Below are 21608 nucleotides of genomic sequence, written 5' to 3' on the forward strand. Positions count from 1 at the left end.
CATTAGCTACTCCTGCACCTAATGTCACTTTACGTACTACTGTATGTATATACTATATATATTAACTTGTATACAATCACAGTCAGTTGGTTGTAGATTGTGTTTTAAAGGATTGCTTTTACATTTATAGTGGGTTTTTTGTGTTCTTTAGATTTATTGTGTTTTTTTATGGGACATCAGATCTGGAGTGACAATCATTTTGTTCTCCTTTATACTCCTCTACTGAAGAATGACGACGAACAATGTTGAATGAGGACTTGGTCAAGGTGCACCTGAAAGCTCAAGAACAGATTCTCCCTTTCTGATTCTGTAGTACAAGATGGAGTATGAATCTCACAATCTACTTCAGTGACTTTACACCTTACTGTCCACCTGAACTGCAATTTCTCTGTACTGTAACTCTGATCTACATTCTCTTACTGCTTTACCTTGTTCGACCTCAGTGTATTTTTGTAGTGAATTGATTTGTATGAACAGTCTGCAAAAAAAGTTTTTCCACAGTATCTTGTGACAGTGAAAAACTTGTGAAAATAAACCAATTTACCTACATAAAGATGCATTAAGTCATAATCTTACCATTTATAATGTTGGGCATGTGGCCAAGTGGTTAAGGCGTTCGTCTAGTTACCTCAAGGTCGCTTGTTCGAGCCTCAGCTGTGGCGGCATGTTTGTGCCCTTGAGCAAGGCACTTAATCACACATTGCCCTAGTGTCTGTGCAAGGAGTGGCACCCCACATAGACTTCCAGTCTGCACCTTGTAAGGCATGAAAATGCCCGATGCAGGCCTCTTATGGTCGGAGTTGATGTTCCCTCCTCTTACCATTTATAGAAGTTGTACAAAGAAAAATAACAGAGCCTCAACTTTGTTTGAAAAAACGATGCACTGATCACAGCCTAAGAGGTTAGCTGTGGAAAGGTGGTGTGGATGGGATTTGGATGGTAACATGGGCCTGGACAGGCACCCTAACTTTAGGCAGGTATGAAATAAAATGCACACAAGATGCTGATACATCCAAATGGTTCATGTACTTTAACAGTTACTTAATTACAGAACGCTCATTAATATTTTTAAGTGATGTAAGAATGAAGAGATTTTCAGAGCATGTTGGTCTATTAATTAAATATATATATTTTTTAAAAATCACAATCTATCTGCTGGCTCAGGTGGTGAAGAAAGTAACATGAAGTTGCAGTTTGAACTGCTAGATCCTGTTAAACATGAGTGGGTAAATCTGTCATGCCTTCAAAAAAAGAAACTGGACAATAGACCCAGGAAATTAGTGGTTGTTACCTGTGGATTTTAACCCACCTGGTAATAAATTATATGGAGAGGGGTGCTGTTCAGTTTAAGAAGAACAATGTATATAGCTTTGCTAGACACAATGGATTCTGCAGATGCTGAAATTCAATAAAATGCTGGAGAAACCTAGCAAATCAAGCAACAGGGAATCCTGTCCTGATTAGGGGTCTTGGACCCAAAATATCGACTGTTCATTTCCCGCCATATAGCGTTTGTTAGGCATATTCTAAAATCAATTGCAAATTCGTTTAGGGAGTGCAGACAAGCGATAGGTGTGAAAGTTAACATCCAAGACATGAGAAACACAGTTAACTTGTTTTTTTCTGAACAGGGAAACCAACTCGTTTTCTATTTCGTTTCCAAATTTTGAGAAGGTTCTTGGACCTGAAGCATCCACTTTCTCTCCCTGCAGATGCTGCCTGACCTTAATTTGAACACTTTTTATTTCAGATTTCCAGTATTTGCAGCTTTTAAATTCTTCATTCATCGTAAAATCACAACTACACTCACTGTCCACTTTATTAGGTACAGGAGGTACAAATAAAGAGACCACTCAGGGACCACTGAGTTCCTCCAGCGTGTTGTGAGTGTTGCTTTGACCCCAGCACCTGCAGTATTATGTGCTTATGACCACTCAGTACATTTCTGTATGTTTGTGCTCTTCTGCTGCTGTAGCTCACCCACTTTAAGATTCGATGTGTTGTGCATTCAGGGATGCTTTCCTGCACACCACCGCTGTAACGTGTGGTTATTTGGGTTACAATCGCCTTCCTGTCAGCTTGAACCAGCCTGGTCATTCTCCCCTGACCGCTCCCATTAACAAGACATTTTCAGCCATAGAACTGCCACTCACTGGATTTCTTTTATTTTTCGCACCATTCTCTGTAAATTCTAAAGGCTGTTGTGCGTGAAAATCCCAGGAGATCAGCAGTTTCTGAGATATTCAAACCACCCCATCTGGCACCAACAATCATTCTATGCTTAAAATCACAGATTAAATTTCTTCCCCATTCTGATGTTTGATCTGAACAAATGAACCTCTTGACCATGCCTGCATACTTTTATGCACTGAGTTGCTGCCATGGGATTGGCTGATTAGATATTTGTATTTATGAGGTGTACCTAATAAAGTGACCTCTGAGTGCAAGTCCCCTCCATTTTATTATTTCAGTAAAAGGTTATGAATAGAAGACTTAAATAAACAGAGAGTACCATTTGTACTGCAACAGCTAATACTAACTGGCATAGGCTTTGGTTATTTTACTGAAGGTTCTTCATAATGCAATTAATTACCATACTACATTTAGAATTGGACAGACTGGGGAACTGGGTCCCAAGACTGGAAGATCATTCCAGATAAATCCAGATTGTAAGCAACAGTCAAGTGCAGCCCACGCCAGCTCTCCACTGAGGACTCCAATTCGTTCCATCCTCCCACACTCTTTCCCAGTGACACAAAATTATTTTCCCAGTGTAACTCAATTCCTTTTTGAAAGCCCCGTGTCTGTTTCCATCAAACTTCCAGGCAGCAAGTCCCATGTTTTTGAAAAGCTTCCACATGCTTTCTCTGTATCATTTGTCACTTTCAATCTTTATCTGCTGGCCCATGAACCATGGAGACAACTCAATATTGAACTATTTCAAACGGTAGCACAGCAGACGTGCAATGCTTTACAATTCACGCTGCTGTCTGTTCTCCACACAACCCAGGAGGTTTCCTATGATTTCCTTCCACATTCCAATGGCGTACGGGTTAGCAGCTTAATTGATGACATGGGCGTAATAGGGTCGTGAGGGCTTTTTGGTACAAAGGGCCAGTTACTGTGCTGTATCTCTAAATAAAATTTCTGGTGTGCCTCTTAACTGATAGATTCTATCTAGAAAAGTCCAGTAAACCTTACTCCAAAAGAAACTAGCTTCACTATAACTAAAGCAACACACATCAAAGTTGCTGGTGAACGCAGCAGGCCAGGCAGCATCTGTAGGAAGACGTGCAGTCGACGTTTCAGGCCGAGACCCTTCGTCAGGACTAACTGAAGGAAGAGTGAGTAAGGGATTTGAAAGTTGGAGGGGGAGGGGGAGGATCTTCTCCTATCATTTTGGATCTCCCCCTCCCCCTCCAACTTTCAAATCCCTTACTCACTCTTCCTTCAGTTAGTCCTGACGAAGGGTCTCGGCCTGAAACGTCGACTGCACCTCTTCCTAGAGACGCTGCCTGGCCTGCTGCGTTCACCAGCAACTTTGATGTGTGTTGCTTGAATTTCCAGCATCTGCAGAATTCCTGTTTGCGTTCACTATAACTAAACTCATCGTTCTTAATAAATCCTTCTTGCACTCTTTTACATCTTCACAACTTCTTTTAGCATACAGACTAGAAACTGACAATGCTTCAGATACATTTTATAAAGGTTTCTTAGTACATGCCTGTATTTATGAAACTCAGTATTAGAACAGAATAGTACAGCACAGTAAAGGTCCTTTCAGCCCACCACATTGTGTCAACCTTCTAACCGAAAGAAGGAACTTATGTAAAGTAATCTATTTACTGTTCTAACTGCTCCCTCATCATTTCTTAATACTTGTAAACATTTAGGCACATTTATGCCTCTGCTCCCAGCACCCTTCAGGGTTCTGCCAGCTAGTCTGCAACATCTCTCCATCTTTCTATAATAATGGATAACTTCCCTCCATTAATATCTATTTATTTGCCCTTTCTACCAGCATCTTAATATTTTCGCAAACACGAGGAAATCTGCAGATGCTGGAAATTCAAGCAACACACACAAAATGCTGGTGGACGCAGCAGGCCAGGCAGCATCTATAGGAAGTACGGTCGACGTCTCGGCCCAAAACGTCGACTGTACTTCTTAATATTTTCTTCAGGTAGCACTCTACCAAGTTTAATGTCTTAGATTTCATTTATTTAGAGATACAGCACAGTAACAGGTCCTTCTGGCCCAACAAGCTGCGCTACACAATTACACCCACTAACCAGTATGTTTTTGGAATGTGAGAGGAAACAAGAGCCTCCAGAGGAAACACACGCGGTGACGTGGAGAACATACAAACTCCATCGATTTTAATTTCATCCTGTACACACAGCTCCAAGTCATCACATACAACCAAAGCCAATGAAACCTACACTGACCCATAGGGTACACCTTCCCTCTAAACAAAAATCCCATGTGACATGACCTTCATCCATAAACCAATTTCCTCTCCATTGTCACCACTTACAGGGGCAAACACAAGGAATTCTGCAGATGCTGGAAATTCAAGCAACACACATCAAAGTTGCTGGAGAACGCAGCAGGCCAGGCAGCATCTCTAGGAAGAGGTACAGTCAACGTTTCGGGCCGAGACCCTTCGTCAGGACCAACTGAAAGAAGAGCTAGTAAGAGATTTTAAAGAGGGAGGGGGAGGGGGAGATCCAAAATGATGGGAGAAGACAGGAGGGGGAGGGATGGAGCCAAGAGCTGGACAGGTGATTGGCAAAAGGGATATGAGAGGATCATGGGACAGGTGGCCTAGGAAGAAAGAAAAGGGGGAGGGGGGGAAAACAGAGGAAGGACAAGGAGTATAGTGAGAGGGACAGAGGGAGAAAAAGGAGAGATAGAAAAAGAATGTGTGTATATAAGTAAATAATGGATGGGGTACGAGGGGGAGATGGGGCATTAGCGGAAGTTTGAGAAGTCAATGTTCATGCCATCAGGTTGGAGGCTACCCAGACGGAATGTCTATCCATGGCCTCCTCTACTGTAAAGATGAAGCCACACTCAGGTTGGAGGAACAACACCTTATATTCTGTCTGGGTAGCCTCGAACCTGATGGCATGAACATTGACTTCTCAAACTTCCGCTAATGCCCCACCTCCTCCTCATATCCCATCTGTTATTTATTTATATACACACATTCTTTCTCTCTCCTTTTTCTCCCTCTGTCCCTCTCACTATACCCCTTGCCCATCCTCTGGGTTTTCCCCCCTCCCCCTTTTCTTTCTCCCCAGACCTCCTGTCCCATGATCCTCTCATATCCCTTTTGCCAATCACCTGTCCAGCTCTTGGCTCCATCCCTCCCCCTCCTGTCTTCTCCTATCATTTTGGATCTCCCCCTCCCCCTTTCAAATCTCCTACTAGCTCTTCTTTCAGTTTGTCCTGACGAAAGGTCTCGGCCCAAAACGTCGACTGTACGTCTTCCTAGAGATGCTGCCTGGCCTGCTGCGTTCACTTACAGGGGTGTCAGTTTATTCACCAGCCTTTGATTTAAATACAGGAAATCCCTTCTGATAATCTCATCATCAACAAAAGATGAATACAACTAAAGGACATAGATCTAGGGTAAGGAGTTAAGAGATCAGAGGGGTACTTTTATCACCCAGTGAGTACCTGGAATGCATTGCCAGAGAGAGAGTGGAAAGAGTTGCTGACTACATTTAATGTGTGTCTCAATAAGCACTTGAATTACTTGTGGGCTATAGGTTAAGTGCTAGAAGATGGATTAATATGGATGGATACCTCATTGTTGCTATTCTGTATGACTATTGTATTTATTAACCTCCCCTATTAGTAAAAATCCAACCTCAATTTAGTTTGAACAAGTCATGTTAGTTTTCCTTAGAACACAGCCAGTTGTTCTAATCCCATGAGCTGAAGTTTCACCACATCCACTAGTTCAACCAACTTGCCCTCAGCCAAGATTTGGACAGCATTCTCTTGGCCAGTGAAGATCAATACAAAATATTTCAGCTATTGCAGTCACAGCCTCATCCTCCATGGTCCCACTTTAACTCTAATCAGACGCACCCTTTTCCTAATCACTGCCTACTGAAGACTCAAGTTCCCACTGTTAACTAGCATTCTGTTCTCATAATCTTCCATTGCTTGCTTCACCTCACGACATTCAGCCTGTTTCCAGGTGGGATTATTCACTTGACATGCAAAATACATCCACCTTTTTGTACATGGACGGTAGGGGTATAGAGGACTATGGTCCCGATGCAGGTCAATGGGACTATGCAGAATAACAGTTCAGCAGGGACAGGATGGGGCACAGGGCCTATTTCTGTCCCATACTGCTCTATGACAAACTGAACTTCAATTTGACTAGTCTGTTGTCTATGATGCCGTACTCTAAATCATTTCCATTCCAGATATCACCTGCCCCAATCTCTAATGCAGCCACAGACCCAGGTTTCCTGCAACTCTTGCCCCATTAGTTGGTGGACAATATTCTGAGCTCTGACAGTTAGGTGGCCAGCCTCTGGACCATTCAGGTTACTAACAGAGGTTTAAGTAATGTGACACACAGTAGCACGCTCAACACAGAGGGCATGGATTGTACCATAAATCCACAGCTTGTGAAATGAAGCTATACAAGGTTCAAGATCTTGAATCCCGGATCCCAGAAGAGTGTATATCCATTATTTCTCAGTTACGTTCATTTGTGAAATTGCTGATACCTGATGTTTTGGTCTATCTGAGTGAACCAGAAAAATTATTTATAGGATTGTTTACACTGTTGGATGACTTTGGGAAAATATCAGGTTATAAAATAAATGTAAAGAAAACGCAGGTTATGTCCCTAAATTATACACCATCCAAAAAATTACAGGATACACACGATCTTAAGTGGGAAGCTAAATCATTAAAATATTTAGGAATAACCCTGCCGAAGGATCTTTCAACACTGTCACAGGTAAATTATGGGCCATTAATCTCAGAGATAAAAGCAGATATGCATAGATGGAATCTTATCCCCTTTTTAAGTTTAAATTCAAGGATAAATACTATAAAAATGAATATTCTTCCTCGGTTATTGTATCTTTTCCGTACTTTACCGGTGGAGGTGGATGATAATCAATTCAGGGAATGGGATAAATGGATTTCCTGCTTCATTTGGCAAGGAAAGAAATCTAGAATTCGATATAACACCTTACAGTTAGGGAAGGAAGGAGGAGGTATGGTTCTTCCTTGCCTGAGAAATTATTTTTATGCCTCACAGATAACCCCTCTGTTATATTGGTGTAATAGGGAATATAAGGCTAGATGGAAGGAAATCGAATTTGGATTAGTTGACAGTTTTCCTCTACAGGCCGCAATAGCTGACAAAGGATTGATGGCCCAGTTGGAAAAATTTAAAAACAGTTGGATAAATCTTACATTAAAAGTATGGCAGAAGGTGGTTAATTCATGTGGAATTAATAACATGTTAAAACTCTTTAGATGGTGTGCATATGTTACCGAATTCCTTCCCAACAGAGGAGATAAAAGATTTGAGCTATGGATAAAGAAAGGTCTTACAACCTACCTCTCATTTATAGATAAAAGAGTATTACAAAGTTTCCAAATCCTGCAGGACAAACATGGCCTAGAACACAATGACTTTTTTAGGTACCTTCAAGTACGAAACTATGTTAACCTGAGTTGTAGATATATAGACCTATCAACAGTAGAATTAGAATTTTTCAAGATTCTGAATTCGGCTTGCAGTTCAATACCTAGTAAATCAGTTTCTCGATTATATAATGCACTCTCCCATGCTAAAAATGTAAATACACTGTATATTAAAGAGAAGTGGGAGAAAGAAGCAGGGTTGGTACTTTCAGAGGAGGCTTGGGGGAAAATCTGCAGCTTTCAATGGTCCTCGACTAATTCTTTGACTTGGAGAGAACATTGTTGGAAAAACATAAGATACTTCAAGACCCCATATCAGGAAAAATATAAAGATACAAATGCGACGTGTTGGAGAAGGTGCGGCTCCAAGGAGGCAAATCATTTTCATATTTTCTGGGATTGCCCTAAATTAAGTCTATATTGGGAAGGTATTCATAGAACATTAGTTAAGGTACTTAGGTCCCAGATACCTCTGAACTTTGAGACGCTCTATTTGGGGCATGTATTGTTTCTTGAACAGAAGGAAGATATAAAGTTGCTGCAGGCCCTCTTAGCGGCAAGTAAGAAATCAATCACTAGAAAGTGGCTAAATCCAATACCACCTACATTAGAAGATTGGCACGAAATTATCTTGGAAATATTTAAAATGGAACAGTTGACTTACTCCCTGAGAATTCAAAAAGAAAAATTTTATCAAATCTGGAATAAATGGATTGAATATATAACCCCAATGCAAGCAGACTTTAGATGACTCTCCTAATGATTTATACTGCTCTTCTCATCAACACAGTAATATTGCTAACGTAAGCACCCCTAGTCTAAATGTTTTTTTTTTTGTTTTCTTTTGGAAAATAGAGAATTAACACAAGTAAAGGGAAAAATTGGGGAAAGGGATAAAAAATGAAAAAATTAAGTAAATAAGTACATAGGGATTGGATAATTACGTCTGCGGGCAGTAGCAAGCATGAACAAATTAGGATATAAACACCTACAATGGTTGTTACATAGGCTTACATACAACATTTTGGACCAGTGGAAATGGTCCAGAAGAGTTATATGGAAACTATTATTACTATTTTTCTTAACAACTAATACCATTACTTAGCCTAATAGATTAGAATTACCACAGTACATAATTATCTATTTAAGTGTCTAATTTCCTTTTATATCATCTCAATGTGTACTTAAGAATATATAAATATAGTTCTATACATATAAAAAAATGGAAAAGGTTATATGTGTGAAAAAAGTACATGATATTTGTGAATTCCTTATCCAAATAAAAATAAAATTAAAAAAAAAAAAAAAATTGCTGATACCATGCTGTGAAGTGCCCAAGGGAGGGGAAGGTGAAAAACGGGAAGTCAGCCCAAAGGGTGTCAGCCCAAAACGTTGACTTTCTATTCCTCTCCATAGATGCTGCCTGACCTGCCGAGTTCCTCTGTCATTGTGTGTGCATTGGCATGGGGGGAGAAGTATTAGGGGTAAGACTTATGGGACCATTCATGAGATTGATCACAGGATATATATATATATGAGTAAATTCTAGTATTTTTTTTAATGTCCTGCACTGTACTGCTGCCTAAAAACACAGCACAACAACATAGCAGTTAGCATAATGCTATTACAGGGCCAGCAACCCAGAATCATTTCCTGCCAGTCTGTAAGGAGTTTGTATGTTCTCCCCATGACCATGTGGGCTTCCTCCCACGTTCCAGAGATGTACGAGTTAGCAGGCTAACTGGCCACATGGGTATAACTGACAGTGTGGGCTCTTTGGGCTGCAAGGGCTGTGACCTCTAAACAAAAATAAATTTATGATGCACCTAAATTTTCCAGATGGATTCTAACCTTTTAGGTGCAGCAAACTTTAATATAAAAGAACTCAGCTTGGTCAGTCTAACCTTGTAACTAAATTCATCAGTTCTTCTTGCACTCTCTTATATCTTATATCCTTCTTCGAATGTATGGATCGGAACTGGACAATGTTCTAGTTACGTTTTGTCACGGTTCATTAATATGTTCCTTTATTTATGAAGCTCAGTGACCCATTTACTATTCTAACTGTCCCTTATCATTTCTCATCACTTTTAAACATTGATATCGCTGTTCCTGACACACTTCAGGGTTCTGACATATAGTCTGCAACATCTCTCCATCTTTCTTCACTGATGGATCACTTCACACAATTAAAATCCATCATTATCTGGACTAGAAAGCACATCTTATGGAGCAAAGGAGGATGAGAGGCAATAGGCATGTATAAGGTGATAAGGAGCATAGAGTGAAAAGCCAGTGCCTTTTTCCAATGGATAATATGAGAGGGCATTATGTTATAGGGAAACAACGTGAGTTATGGTAGTCCTCTGCAACATAATTTGCTGGAAATGCCAGTGAAACCAGTGAAGGGTGAGACCTGAGACCACAATAAACAGCAAGATAAACAGCATATCTCTTCAACCAAATGGAATGAAGTATGATAAAGGAAAATAAACTGAGAAATAAAATGAATTATAGTCTACCCAAAAAGGTAAAGATTAAATAAAGGAAAAGCCAGCAAAACAAGCCTTTTTTGAAAATCTGCCAAAGCAAATCAACTATCGTCAAGGGTACAACCTCCATTTAAAAGTTGCTCATGTTGATTGACAACTAATTATACATTAAAACAGCAATTCTTTCATGGCTCGGCCTTGACTTTCTGTGATTGTTTAATGCCAATTAATGTGCAATATTTTGAAAAAGGCACAAGGGGGAGATAAGTCAAGCAACAATTTCTAGAGACTTGAGTCAAAACACATTGCTTAATCCTTTGAAATTGTTAACAGATTAGCACCATTTAAAAGAAAGCTTTGTTACCACACTGCTCCGTTTCCAGTAAGACCCAGTGTTCTCAACTGCGTCAATGCAGTAAAAGCTTCACAAAAAAGACAAGTAACATTTTAGTTATAGAAAAGTACAAAACAAAATTGCAACAGGTTGACAAGGATCACTACTGTTTTAGGCAGTCTGTGCAGAAAGACCCTTTAACTAGAAAGAATACAAATCTATAAAACAATAACACTATACGATGTAGGAGCAGAATTAGACCATTTGGCTCATTGAAGCTGCTCCATTTTATCATGGCTGATTAATTTTTCACTCAACCCCATTCTCCTGCCTTCTCTCCATAATCTTTGACTCCTTCATTAATCAAGAACCTATCAACCTCTGCTTTAAATATGCACAGTGACTTGGGCCCCCACAGCCATCTGTGGCAATGAATTCCACAGATTCACCAACCACCAAATTCTTCCTCATCGCTGATTTAAAGGGACTTCCTTCTACTCTGAGGCTATTAGCAGCCCACATAGAACTAAAGTCAATGCAGATCAAAGTGTCCATTCTGCCTTGACTGAAGTCATAACCAACTCAAAGGAAGATTGATGAACTCACTTACATGTCAGTACATTGGTCAAGGCTCAATTATCTTTATATTTCCTGCTTCCTTATGAGAGGTGATCATAATTTTAAGCCACCAATGTCAGTTAACAGAGCAATCCCCCTTCACTCAAAGGCAGACCAAAATTCAGAGGAGAGACGAGGTACAGGCAATATCTGTACTGCAGCACATTGAAGGGCATCTGTGCTCGAACCAGCTATTGAGGTCATCATGAACGTTATCATGCATGTTTCTGAAGTGTGCAGGGAACTCCAAGGATGATGGAATAAATTTTGACCCTATCTATTGAACAACTCTTAAGCCAGTTTTGTTGCACACCCCTTGCAGGTCACCCAACTTAAAATAGACTACAATCCTTTTGCAAAAGGCTTCCAAGACAATTTTGACTCTTAAGTATATTTAACAAAGTGACATTGACAAAGGCCGCAAATTACCTTAATTATTTTTCATGACCTGATCTGAAAGGAGAGACCTTTTTTTAACCGTATCAACCTACTCCCATTGAACAAGATAGTTAAAGTTTGTGGTGAATCTGTGGAATTCATTGAAACAGACGGCTGTAGGGACCAAATCGCTGGGTATATTTAAAGCAGAGGCTGATAGGGTCTTGATTAATAATGGCTTCAAAAGTTATGGGCAGAAGGCAGGAGAATGGAGTTGAGAGGGATAATAAATCAGCCATGATAGATTGTGGTGCAGACTTGATGGCCTGATTCTGCTCCTACATCTCATGGTCTCTGTTCCTGAAGCAGATTTTAGATAGCTTACACACATCTGAAAAAGAGGAAAACTGAAAACAAAGATCACAAACCTTGCCTTTTGTTTTCCAAGAAGTATGTCCATGAATGTTGTGCCTCTTTTCCCAGAGTAGGAGAACCATTCCCCGGACCTGCAGCAGACTCCCACACACGTCCCTCATTAAATGTGAAACTTCTGAGAGCTGAGACAAACTGAACCCATCTAGAAATCCAGCTATGTGCTGCAAAATCTCAAAGGGCAGTCTGCTCAGTTGATCCACTGCCAGTCCTGTGCTGGGAGTCCGACACTCCGGCGTGTCCAACAAAATGGATGGCACACAAGGCTGGATTCCAAAGGATTTCAGATGTCGGTCGTGAATGACTCTGGAGCCCTGGGTGGAAGGACAGAAACGCCTCTGAGAGTAGGTGCAGCCATAATAGGCCAAAGGGCATCTGTGTTCTAACCAGCCATTGAGGCCGGCGTGAATGTCCCCGTGCACATTCTTGAAGTGTGAAGGGAACTCGTCTCTCCTGAAGAACTGACCACACACAAAAGTGAACATGGACCGCTGTTTGCTCTGGTGCCTGGTCACACATTCCAGGACCAGATCCAGCCCCAAGGTCTGGAAGGGGCTCGGGTTGGACAGCTGAGGGTTTGCGTGGTCGCATGCAGATGCTGAAGCAATCTCTCCCACCATGGTATTGGTAGCTAATATGGCTGCTGGAAAGGAGAAGGTCTGCGTGCCCAAATCAATGTGGCTTCCGTCAACACTGCGGCTGTCCGAAATCCCTCTACCACTAGGAGAGTCTCCCAAGCAGAACAACAAAGCAGCAGTGATCAGGTCAATCCCCTGAAGCTCCAGAGGGTCATCATCTACCTCCAGGTCTGATGTATCCACTGCTTTGCTTTCCATTTTCCTTCTGTACCAATTTGTGTCACCCAGGTATGCCCGACGACCATTGTGTCCTTCGAACAGCTTGAATGTGGTGGCATTCTTCAACATCTGACGCTCCCCACACCTACCAGCTATCTTCCCCACTCCACAAGCATCAGAAAGCAGGGGCCCCTCCTGGAGATGGTCCGCATTCAACAAGCTCTCCACGGTCAGCAGCTGTGCGAAGACAGGCAAGAAGTGATCAGGTTCCGAAGGGCTGCCACCATCGTCAATGTCATTTACATGACACGAGCCATTCATCACCTCTTCTGCTGGCTGGTCACTATCATACGAGTCTATTCCCTGTGGATCCAGCGTGGAAGTATCCACATCTGCCTCATGGAAACCATTGCACAAGGAACTTGTCTTTACCTGAATGCATCCACCTACTCTCTCATCTGCTCCAGTCACCATGCCCGACAATGCATGAAGCCCATTCTCCTCCACATACAAACCCCAGTCTCTCCACGGCAGCCCGCCTACCACAGAGCCATGCTCTGTGCTACCCTCCGCTCCTCCTCCTGCAACAGTTCTGCGGCGATCACTGTCTTCTGCACAGTGCAGCTCCTTAGCTCGTTCCTCCTCATCAGCCTGAACATCTCCATCTCTTTCAGCCCACCCCTCAGGCAATTGACTGTTCACTGACTCCTCTGGCTCTTTAGCAGCATTGTTCAAGAGGTCGAGGGCCACTGCTAAAGTCCTTGTGGTTTCAACCGTTGCCCGATACAGTTCACTGTAGGCCTCTTCATTGGCAGACAGCAAGCTGCTGGAGGGAGCTTCATCCCTCAGCGCCGGGACAACAGGAGCCTGCTCCACATTTCGGAATGGCTTAGCAGCTGTACTTGAGGCAGTAGTTACCACTTTGAGCGATTCCAGCAGCATTCTCTGGTCCTGAAGGGCCAATGCCATGTCCAGCTGCTCTACCCCATCACAGTCTTTGCTCAGGCTCTCATACGACTTGCGGTCAGCGTAGCTGACTGGCCAGCGATTCCACTCCATCGTGCAGCAGACGACACTAGCGGGGCAGAGCTCCAGGTGCTCGCCAAGCTTGTTCCGTGCAATGATGAACGGGCAGCCAAACTCACTGTTAAGGCATGGCACCCGCTCAAGCGGGCACAGCAGGCGGTGTTCACTTGCTTTGCAGGAATGGAAGACAGCGCCACATACCAAGGGGCAGCCAATCAGGTCGCAGGACACGTTCTCCTCCGGCCGGACCATACAGCGCCGGCTTACGCAGTTTAAGCAGTGCAGGTGTTGTTCCATTGTATCCGGTCCAGCCCTGTGTACAGACAATTGATTGAACAAATATTAATAAAACTAGAGTTAGCTTTATTAGTCACATGTACATCAAAACATACAGTGAAATGCATCAACCACTAACAATCCGCAGATGTGCTGGGACAGCCTATAGGTGTTGCTATGTGTCAACCTTGCACACCTACAACTTACTAACCCCTATCTCTATGGAATGTGGGTAAAAAGCCACGTGGTCACAGGGAGAACATACAAACTCCTCATGAACAGCAGCAGAATTGATTCCCCACCATTGCTGGCGCTGTAATATATTATGCGAGCTGCTATGCTACTGTGCTGCCCATGAATCACAAGTCAATGTCAGTAACGTTAAAACCCACGGTTCAGGGTAAGCAAGCCTGTTACATAGGAACTGGAGGTGACCATTCTGCCAGTGCAGGTGTGATGGGATTAACTCTCTTGACACTGTTTTATCCCCACCTGCTCAGTCACCAGCACTCTCACCAAATTCAAATGGATGTAGGGTCAGCCACACACACACACAACTCCCTGTGACTGTCTTCAATGTGTCACTTATTGGAAATGCTGCATCTCAAATAAGATATTAAAGTTCCATCTCAGCATTAATGATTTTTTGGGAGAGGAGAGAGAGGAAAAAACTATCCCTGGTGTCCTGACCAATGTTTCTCTCTCAATCATATCACAGAAACAGATCACAGTCAGTAACTAATTACCACATGTGCGCAGATCTATGAATAAATCACCCGCTGATTTTTCTTTTAATATGACGAGACTTCCATAAATACTTATAGGCTATAAAGTGTTTTGAAAGGAAGAAACATTAGCTTTATTTGTCACATGCACGTGGAAATGCATCATTTAGCACCATTACCACAGTCCAGGGACTGTGCTGGGGTCAAAGCCCACAAGCGTCACCATGCTTCCAGTGCCAGCATAGCATGCCCATAATTCACTAATCCTAATCCATACGTCTTTGCAATACGGGAGGAAACCCATGTGGTCACAGGGAGAACGTACAAACTCCTTACAGACGGTGGCAGAAACTGAACTCCAATCACAGCTCTGTGAAGTGTTAAGCTTCACAGGCCTGTTTCGAGGCTTTGGGATAGAACAGTGACAGAAGCCTTTAACTGATTTCTCAGCCTGTGACCCACCACCTTCCTCATTACCCAAGTGAATGATATAAACAGTGTTAGTTGGTCAATAATATCCCTAATATGTTCGTAATAAAATTGTTTTAACTTCTTTCCATCTCTTGTGCTGTACATTTACTACCAACTATTTTAATGCTCTCTTTCTCACCTTTCACCTCTGCCTTTACAATGTTGTGTCCTTTCCTGTGCCCAGTGGGAGGGGTTGGGGTGAGCAAAGGACAGAGCATTGTAAACTTTGTTCACTGTTTTGTTGGTTATTCCTCTTTTCTTGCTTAGGACCTGACATAGGGAGCCCTTCCAGATTTCCCAAAAGATGTCCAAGAAAATGATAGCAGTGAAAAAATGAGATTAAACTAGCAAGAAATTATAAAAATAGATGAAGAGTTGAATACAGATGGATATAAAACATGAAGGCAAATGTAGGTCCCTCACAAAAGAGCAAACACTGTCACATAGGTATCTATTAAACCAGGGAGCAGGAAGCAAAGGTTTGTACAGTAAAGAATGACTTGCCACAGTTATAGGCCTCCAATACAGTTGCTAGATTGCAGAAACAGAACAACATGTCCTTGCCATCTGTATCAGTCCCATTCACCACCACCAGGCCCCATAGCTTTCTATGCCATAGTGATATTCAAATGTCCGTCTTGATTGCAAGTATCACCTTTTCAGTATTCACACTGTAACCAACCTCTGGGTGAAAAAAAACTTCATGTCCCCTCTAATCCTCTTACTCCTCACCTTAAACCTAAGACACCTCCTACAACTTTGGCCTCTGACATCCCTAGTTTCCCTCCCTTCTCCACTGTCTTCCATGCTCTGTGAATAAGTCCATTACACTCTGCGAATATCTAATTTACTGGGTTTTTCGCCACTTACCCACTGTGCCCATTGTGACCTGGTTTTAAATTTTGCTTGACTGCATGTTGTGGAGTCCCCTGGGATATTTTCACTAAGCTAATGATTCTATAGAAATGAAAGCTGACTTTGCAATAGGAAAACACACAAGCAGAGCTGGCCACAGTCAACTGGAAGGGGACAATAGCAAGGATGATGGAAGAACAGAAATGGTGGGAGTTCCTGGAAGCAATTCGAAAGGCATAGGATAGATACCTCCCAAAGAACGGGAAGCATTGTAAAGGGTGGACAAGGCAACCGTGGCTAAAAAGGGATGTCAAAAAAACAGCATAAAAGTAAGGGCATATAATATACCAAAAATTAGTGGGAAGTTAGAGAATTGGGAAGCTTTCAAAAATCAACTAAAGGCATCTAAAAAATCACAAAGCGAGAAAAAATGAATGCAGTTAGCTAGTCAATAATATAAAAGAGGATACCAAATGTTTTTTCAGATGTATAAAGAGTAAAAGCAAGGTTGGAGAATGAATGTCAGACCACTGGAGACAAAGAAATGGTGAGTGAGCTTAAGAATATTTTGCAACAGTCTTCACTGTGGAAGATACCATCACTGTGCCCAAAATTCAAATCTCAGGGGTCAGAAGTGAGTGTACTTCCTACTAACGAAGGCACTTGGGAAGCCAAAAGATCTGAAGGTAGACAAGTCACCTGGACCAGATAGACTGCACCCCAGGACTCTGAAAGAAGTAGTTGAAGAGGTTATGGAGGCATTAGTAATGATCTATCAAGAATTGCTGGATTCTGGAATGGTTCTGGAGGATTGGAAAATTGCAAATATTAATTAACTTTTTAAGAAGGGTGCCAGAAGAAAGGAAATTATAGGCCAGTTAATCTGACCTCAGTGGTTAGGAAGAGGGTGGAGTCCATTATTAAGGATGAGGTTTTGGGGTACTCGGAGGCACATGGTAAAAGAGGCCAAAATCAGCATGGCTTCCTTAAGGGGTAATCATGCCTGACAAATCTGTTGGAATTCTTTGAGTAAAAAAACAAGTCAATGGATGTTGTTTACTTGAATTTCCAGAAGGCTTTTGACAAGGTACCGCACATGAGGCTGCTTAACAAGATAAGAGCCCAAGGCAATACAGGAAAGAAAGGAAAGCTTAGCTGACTGGTAGGAGGCGAATAGTGGGAACATAGGGAACCTCTTGTGGTTTGCTATCAGTGACTAGTGGTGTTCTGCAGGGGTCGGTGTTGAGACTGCTTATTTTCATGTTATATGCCAATGATTTGGATGGCATAATTAATAACTTTATGGCCAATTTGCAAATTATATGAACAAAGGTGGTGGGGCGGGTAGTTGAGGAAGCAAGCAGAACTTAAGAAAGGTTAGGAGAATGGGCAAAGAGGTGGTGTATGGAATACAGTGTAGGGAGGTGTACTGATAGGACAGGCAGGAAGGCAGAGGGAGTGGTGTGGCTCTGTTGAAAATATCTTTACAACCTTTCACACACTGACCAATCGGGAACCTATCAAATTCCGTCTTAAATACACCCAATGACCTGGCCTCTACAGCTACCTGTGGCAACAAAATCCACAGAATCACCACCTTCTGGTTAAAGAAATCCCCCTCATTCCTGTTCTAAATGGACGTCCCTCTATTCTGAGGCTGTGCTTCTGGTCCTAGACTCCCCCCACCATAGGAATCATCCTCTCCTCATCCACTCTAACTAGGCCTTTCATCATTCGATAGGTTTCAATGCGATCGCCAGTAATTCTAAACCCCAGTGAATAAAGACCCAGAGTCAATCACCCCTCATACAATAAGCCTTTCGTTCCCAGGATCATTCTCACGAATCTCCTCTAACCCCCTCCAATGTCAGTGTATCCTTTCTTAGATAAGGGGTCCAAAACTGCTCACAATACACCAAGTGAGGCCTCACCAGTGCCTTAGAAAGCCTCAGCATCACATCTTTGCTTTTATATTTAGCTTTCTCAAAATGAATGCTAACATTGCATTTGCCTTCCTCACCACTGAGAAAACCTGTAAGTTAACCTTCAGGGAATCCTGCATGAGGACTCCCAAGTCCCTTTGCACCTCTGATTTTTAAATTCCACCCCACCACACCCCATACCCCCATTTAGAAAATAGTCAAAGCTTATATTCCTTCTACCAAAGTGCATGACTTTATACTTCCCAGCTCTGTATACCACTTGCCACTTCTTTGCCCATTCTCATCTGTCTAAATCCTTCTGCAGTCTCCCTGCTTCCTCAGCACTACCTGCATCTCCACCTATCTTCATATCATCCGCAGACTTGACCACAAAGCTATCAATTGCATCATCCAAATCACCGATCAACACCAACCCCGGCAGAACACCACTAGTCACCGGCTGCCAGTCAGAAAAAGCTCCCTTTATTCCCACTCTGCCTCCTGCCAAGTAGCCAATACACTATCCATGCTAGTATCAATCCTGTAATACCATGGGCTCTTGCTAAGCATTTTCATGTGTGGCACCCTGTCAAAGGCCTTCTGAAAAATTCAAGCATACATCATCAACCAATTCTCCTGCGTCTATCCTTCTTGTTATTTCCTCAAATAATTCTGACAGGTGTGTCAGGAAAGATTTTCCAATAAGGAAACCATGCTGATGCCTATTTTGTCATGATCCTCCAAGTACCCCGAAACCACATCCTTAATAATCGACTCCAATGTCTTCCAACCACTGAGGACAAGCTAACTGGCCTATAATTTACACTCTTATGCCTTCTTCCCTTCTTGAAGAACAGAGTGGCATTTTCAATTTTCCAGTATTCTGTAACCATTCCAGAACCAATCCTACCCATAAGGATTCTACATCTTCTGATCCTGTCAACTTTTTCTAAGTACTTGATTTCATTTATTTTGAACAGAGCCACTCCACTCCCTCTGCCTACCTGTCTGACCTATCAATACAATGTGTATCCTTGGATGTTAAGTTTCCAACTATAACCTTCTTTCAGCCATGCCTCAGTGATGCCCACAAAGTCATACATGCCAATCTCTAACTGTGCTACAAGATCATCTCCTTTACTCCATATACTGTGTGCACTCAAATATAAAACCTTCAATCCTGTATCCAACACCCCTTTTGATTTTATCCACCCTTTTACATTGCAACTCATCCCACCAACTGCAATTTTGCCCTATCATCTGCCTGTCCTTCCTGACAGCCTCACTATATACCACCTCTGCTTGTAAACCAACAACCCTATCCTTAGCCCTATCAACCCAGTTCCCATTCCTCTGCCAAATTAGTTTAAACCCTCAACAGCTCTAGCAAACCTGATCGCAAGGATATTGTCCCCCTCAGGTTCAGGTGTAACTCATCCCTTTTGTACAGGTCATGCCTTCTCCAGAAGAGATTCCAATGATCCAGAAATCTGAATCCCTGCTCCCTGCACCAGTTTCTCAGCCACACATTCAAGAGAATTAGAACATAAAAGCAAGGATGTAATGCTGAGGCTTTATAAGGCATGTGTCAAACCACACTTTGAATATTGTGAGCAGTTTTGGGCCTGCTATCAAAGAAGGGATGTGCTGACATTGGAGGGGGTCCAGAGAAGGTTCGCAAAAATGATTCCAGGAATGAAATGGTTGGCGTACAAGAAGTATTTGGTGGCTCTGGGCCTGTACTCAGGAGACAGGAGAATGGTGTTGAGAGGGGTAATAAATCGGCCATGATAGAATGGTGTAGCAGACTCAATGGGCCAAATGGCCTAATTCTGCTCCTTTGCCTTATGGTCAGAAGACTACTAATGATACCAATAATGGTGACAGCTCTAATTTTTGTTGTTCTTTTTCGTGCCTTGTTGTGCATCGGGTGGCATTTTTTGTCATTTCCTTAGCATTTGTCTGTTTTTAATGAGACCAAGTTGCTAGCTCAATGCTCAACCCAACACAGATGGAAAATGTGCAAGGAACCAGCCAGATTCAAACCTAGGACTATTTGCCTTGCAGTCTGGAGTGGATGCCACCTCACTACCGGCCAACAACAGCTCGAATATTCACAGCTTATTCTGCCACATTCTGTTAACTTGCGAGTGCTTCTCCCACATGAACATGGCAATGAAAATACCCTCATGTACACTGCACTCTGAGCCAACTGGTTAATTAAGTGTTTTTAGGGGAAGAAGGACAAATCTAGAGCACTGAGTTGCTGGCAGAAGTGTTGCAAGATTGATTCTAAACACTTAAAGATTAAAGATTAGCTGTTATTTGTCACTTGCACATAAAGACATACAGTGGAATGCATCGTTTATATCAACAACCAACACAGTTCGAGGATATGCTGAGGAGCAAGTGTCGGCATGCACCAACATAGCAACTTACTAACCAGTATGTCTTTGCAATGGAATGTGGGAGAAAACCAGATCATCCGGAGGAAACCCACGCGGCCACAGGGAGAACACATAAACTCCTTATAGACAGTGGCAGGAATTGAACTCAGAACGCTGGCAACATTATGCTAGCCAATGCACTACCATGTTAGAATCAGCCCTGCAACACTCATGCAGCAGTTTTGTTCCCCGATAATTTTACCTCCCAACTTTTCTCCTCATTCAGGTTTCAGTGAAACACAAACAGGCACCTAAGATTTTTCATATGATGTGATCCATGAAACTGCTCATATTTGGAAGGATTTAGATGTGTAACAAAGGATCACCAATCTGAATGGTTCCCTGGTTGTCCCTCTGCAGATATTATCTTACCTATTGAGCATATGCAACATTATTTCTGAATTAATCAAGGATGACGGAGCAACATCACATTCTGCCACTGCCATGTAATTGATACATTAATGAGTAGATGTTAATATCTACTCCCATTTAATGATTCCTGTCATAAACACCTCAACCCAACAAATACTCAAAATGTGCACCTACCCTACTGAAGTAAATATTCAATCTTCTTTGCCCCCAAATTGAGGCTCAGAAAGCAGTGTCTCAGCTGACTTGCTCACTTAGAAATGTCAAGAGTCACTAAATAGGCAAGTACTGAGTCCTGTCAATATCCGAACTATAAGAGACTACAGACGCTGGAATCATAGAACAGTAGAGCACAGGGACAAGCCCTTCGGCCTACAATGTTGTGCCAAACCAATTGAATTATTAATCAAATAGCTAACTAATCACTTCTGCCTACACAATGTCCATATCCTTCCATTTTCCTCGCATTCATGTGACTACCTAAACATCTCTTAAAAGTCTCTGATGCATCTGCTCTACCACCACCCCACACAGTGCATTCCAGGCACCCACCACTCTGTAAAAAAAAACTTGCACCTCATATATCCTTTGAAATTACACCCTCTCATCCAAAATGCATTCCCTCTGGTATTAGACATTTCAAACATGGGAAAAAAATATTAATCTTCTGTCTACTCTATCTATGTCTCTTTAAACTTCTATCAGCTCTCCCCTCAGCCTCCGCCAATCCAGAGAAAAAAATCGAAGTTTGTCCAGCCACATGCCCTCTAATCC

At 42.2% G+C, this 21608-nt stretch overlaps 1 protein-coding gene across 4 annotated transcripts in view; it reads right to left on the bottom strand.

The window, feature by feature from the left end:
* fbxo30a (F-box protein 30a) overlaps window positions 1-21608 on the bottom strand; it is a 36151-nt gene that overhangs the window by 4309 nt on the left and 10234 nt on the right. For 3 of the 4 annotated variants that reach the window (XM_072250749.1, XM_072250748.1, XM_072250750.1), the window contains exon 2: window positions 11943-14082. In XM_072250749.1, coding sequence (XP_072106850.1) covers window positions 11943-14066 — 2124 coding nt within the window. In that variant the 5' untranslated portion in view covers window positions 14067-14082. The remainder of the gene's footprint in view (window positions 1-11942; window positions 14083-21608) is intronic. The other variant, XM_072250751.1, reaches the window with a different exon arrangement.

This window comes from Mobula birostris, chromosome 2 (genome assembly GCF_030028105.1).
Source record: "Mobula birostris isolate sMobBir1 chromosome 2, sMobBir1.hap1, whole genome shotgun sequence".
Taxonomy (NCBI): Eukaryota; Metazoa; Chordata; class Chondrichthyes; order Myliobatiformes; family Myliobatidae; genus Mobula; species Mobula birostris.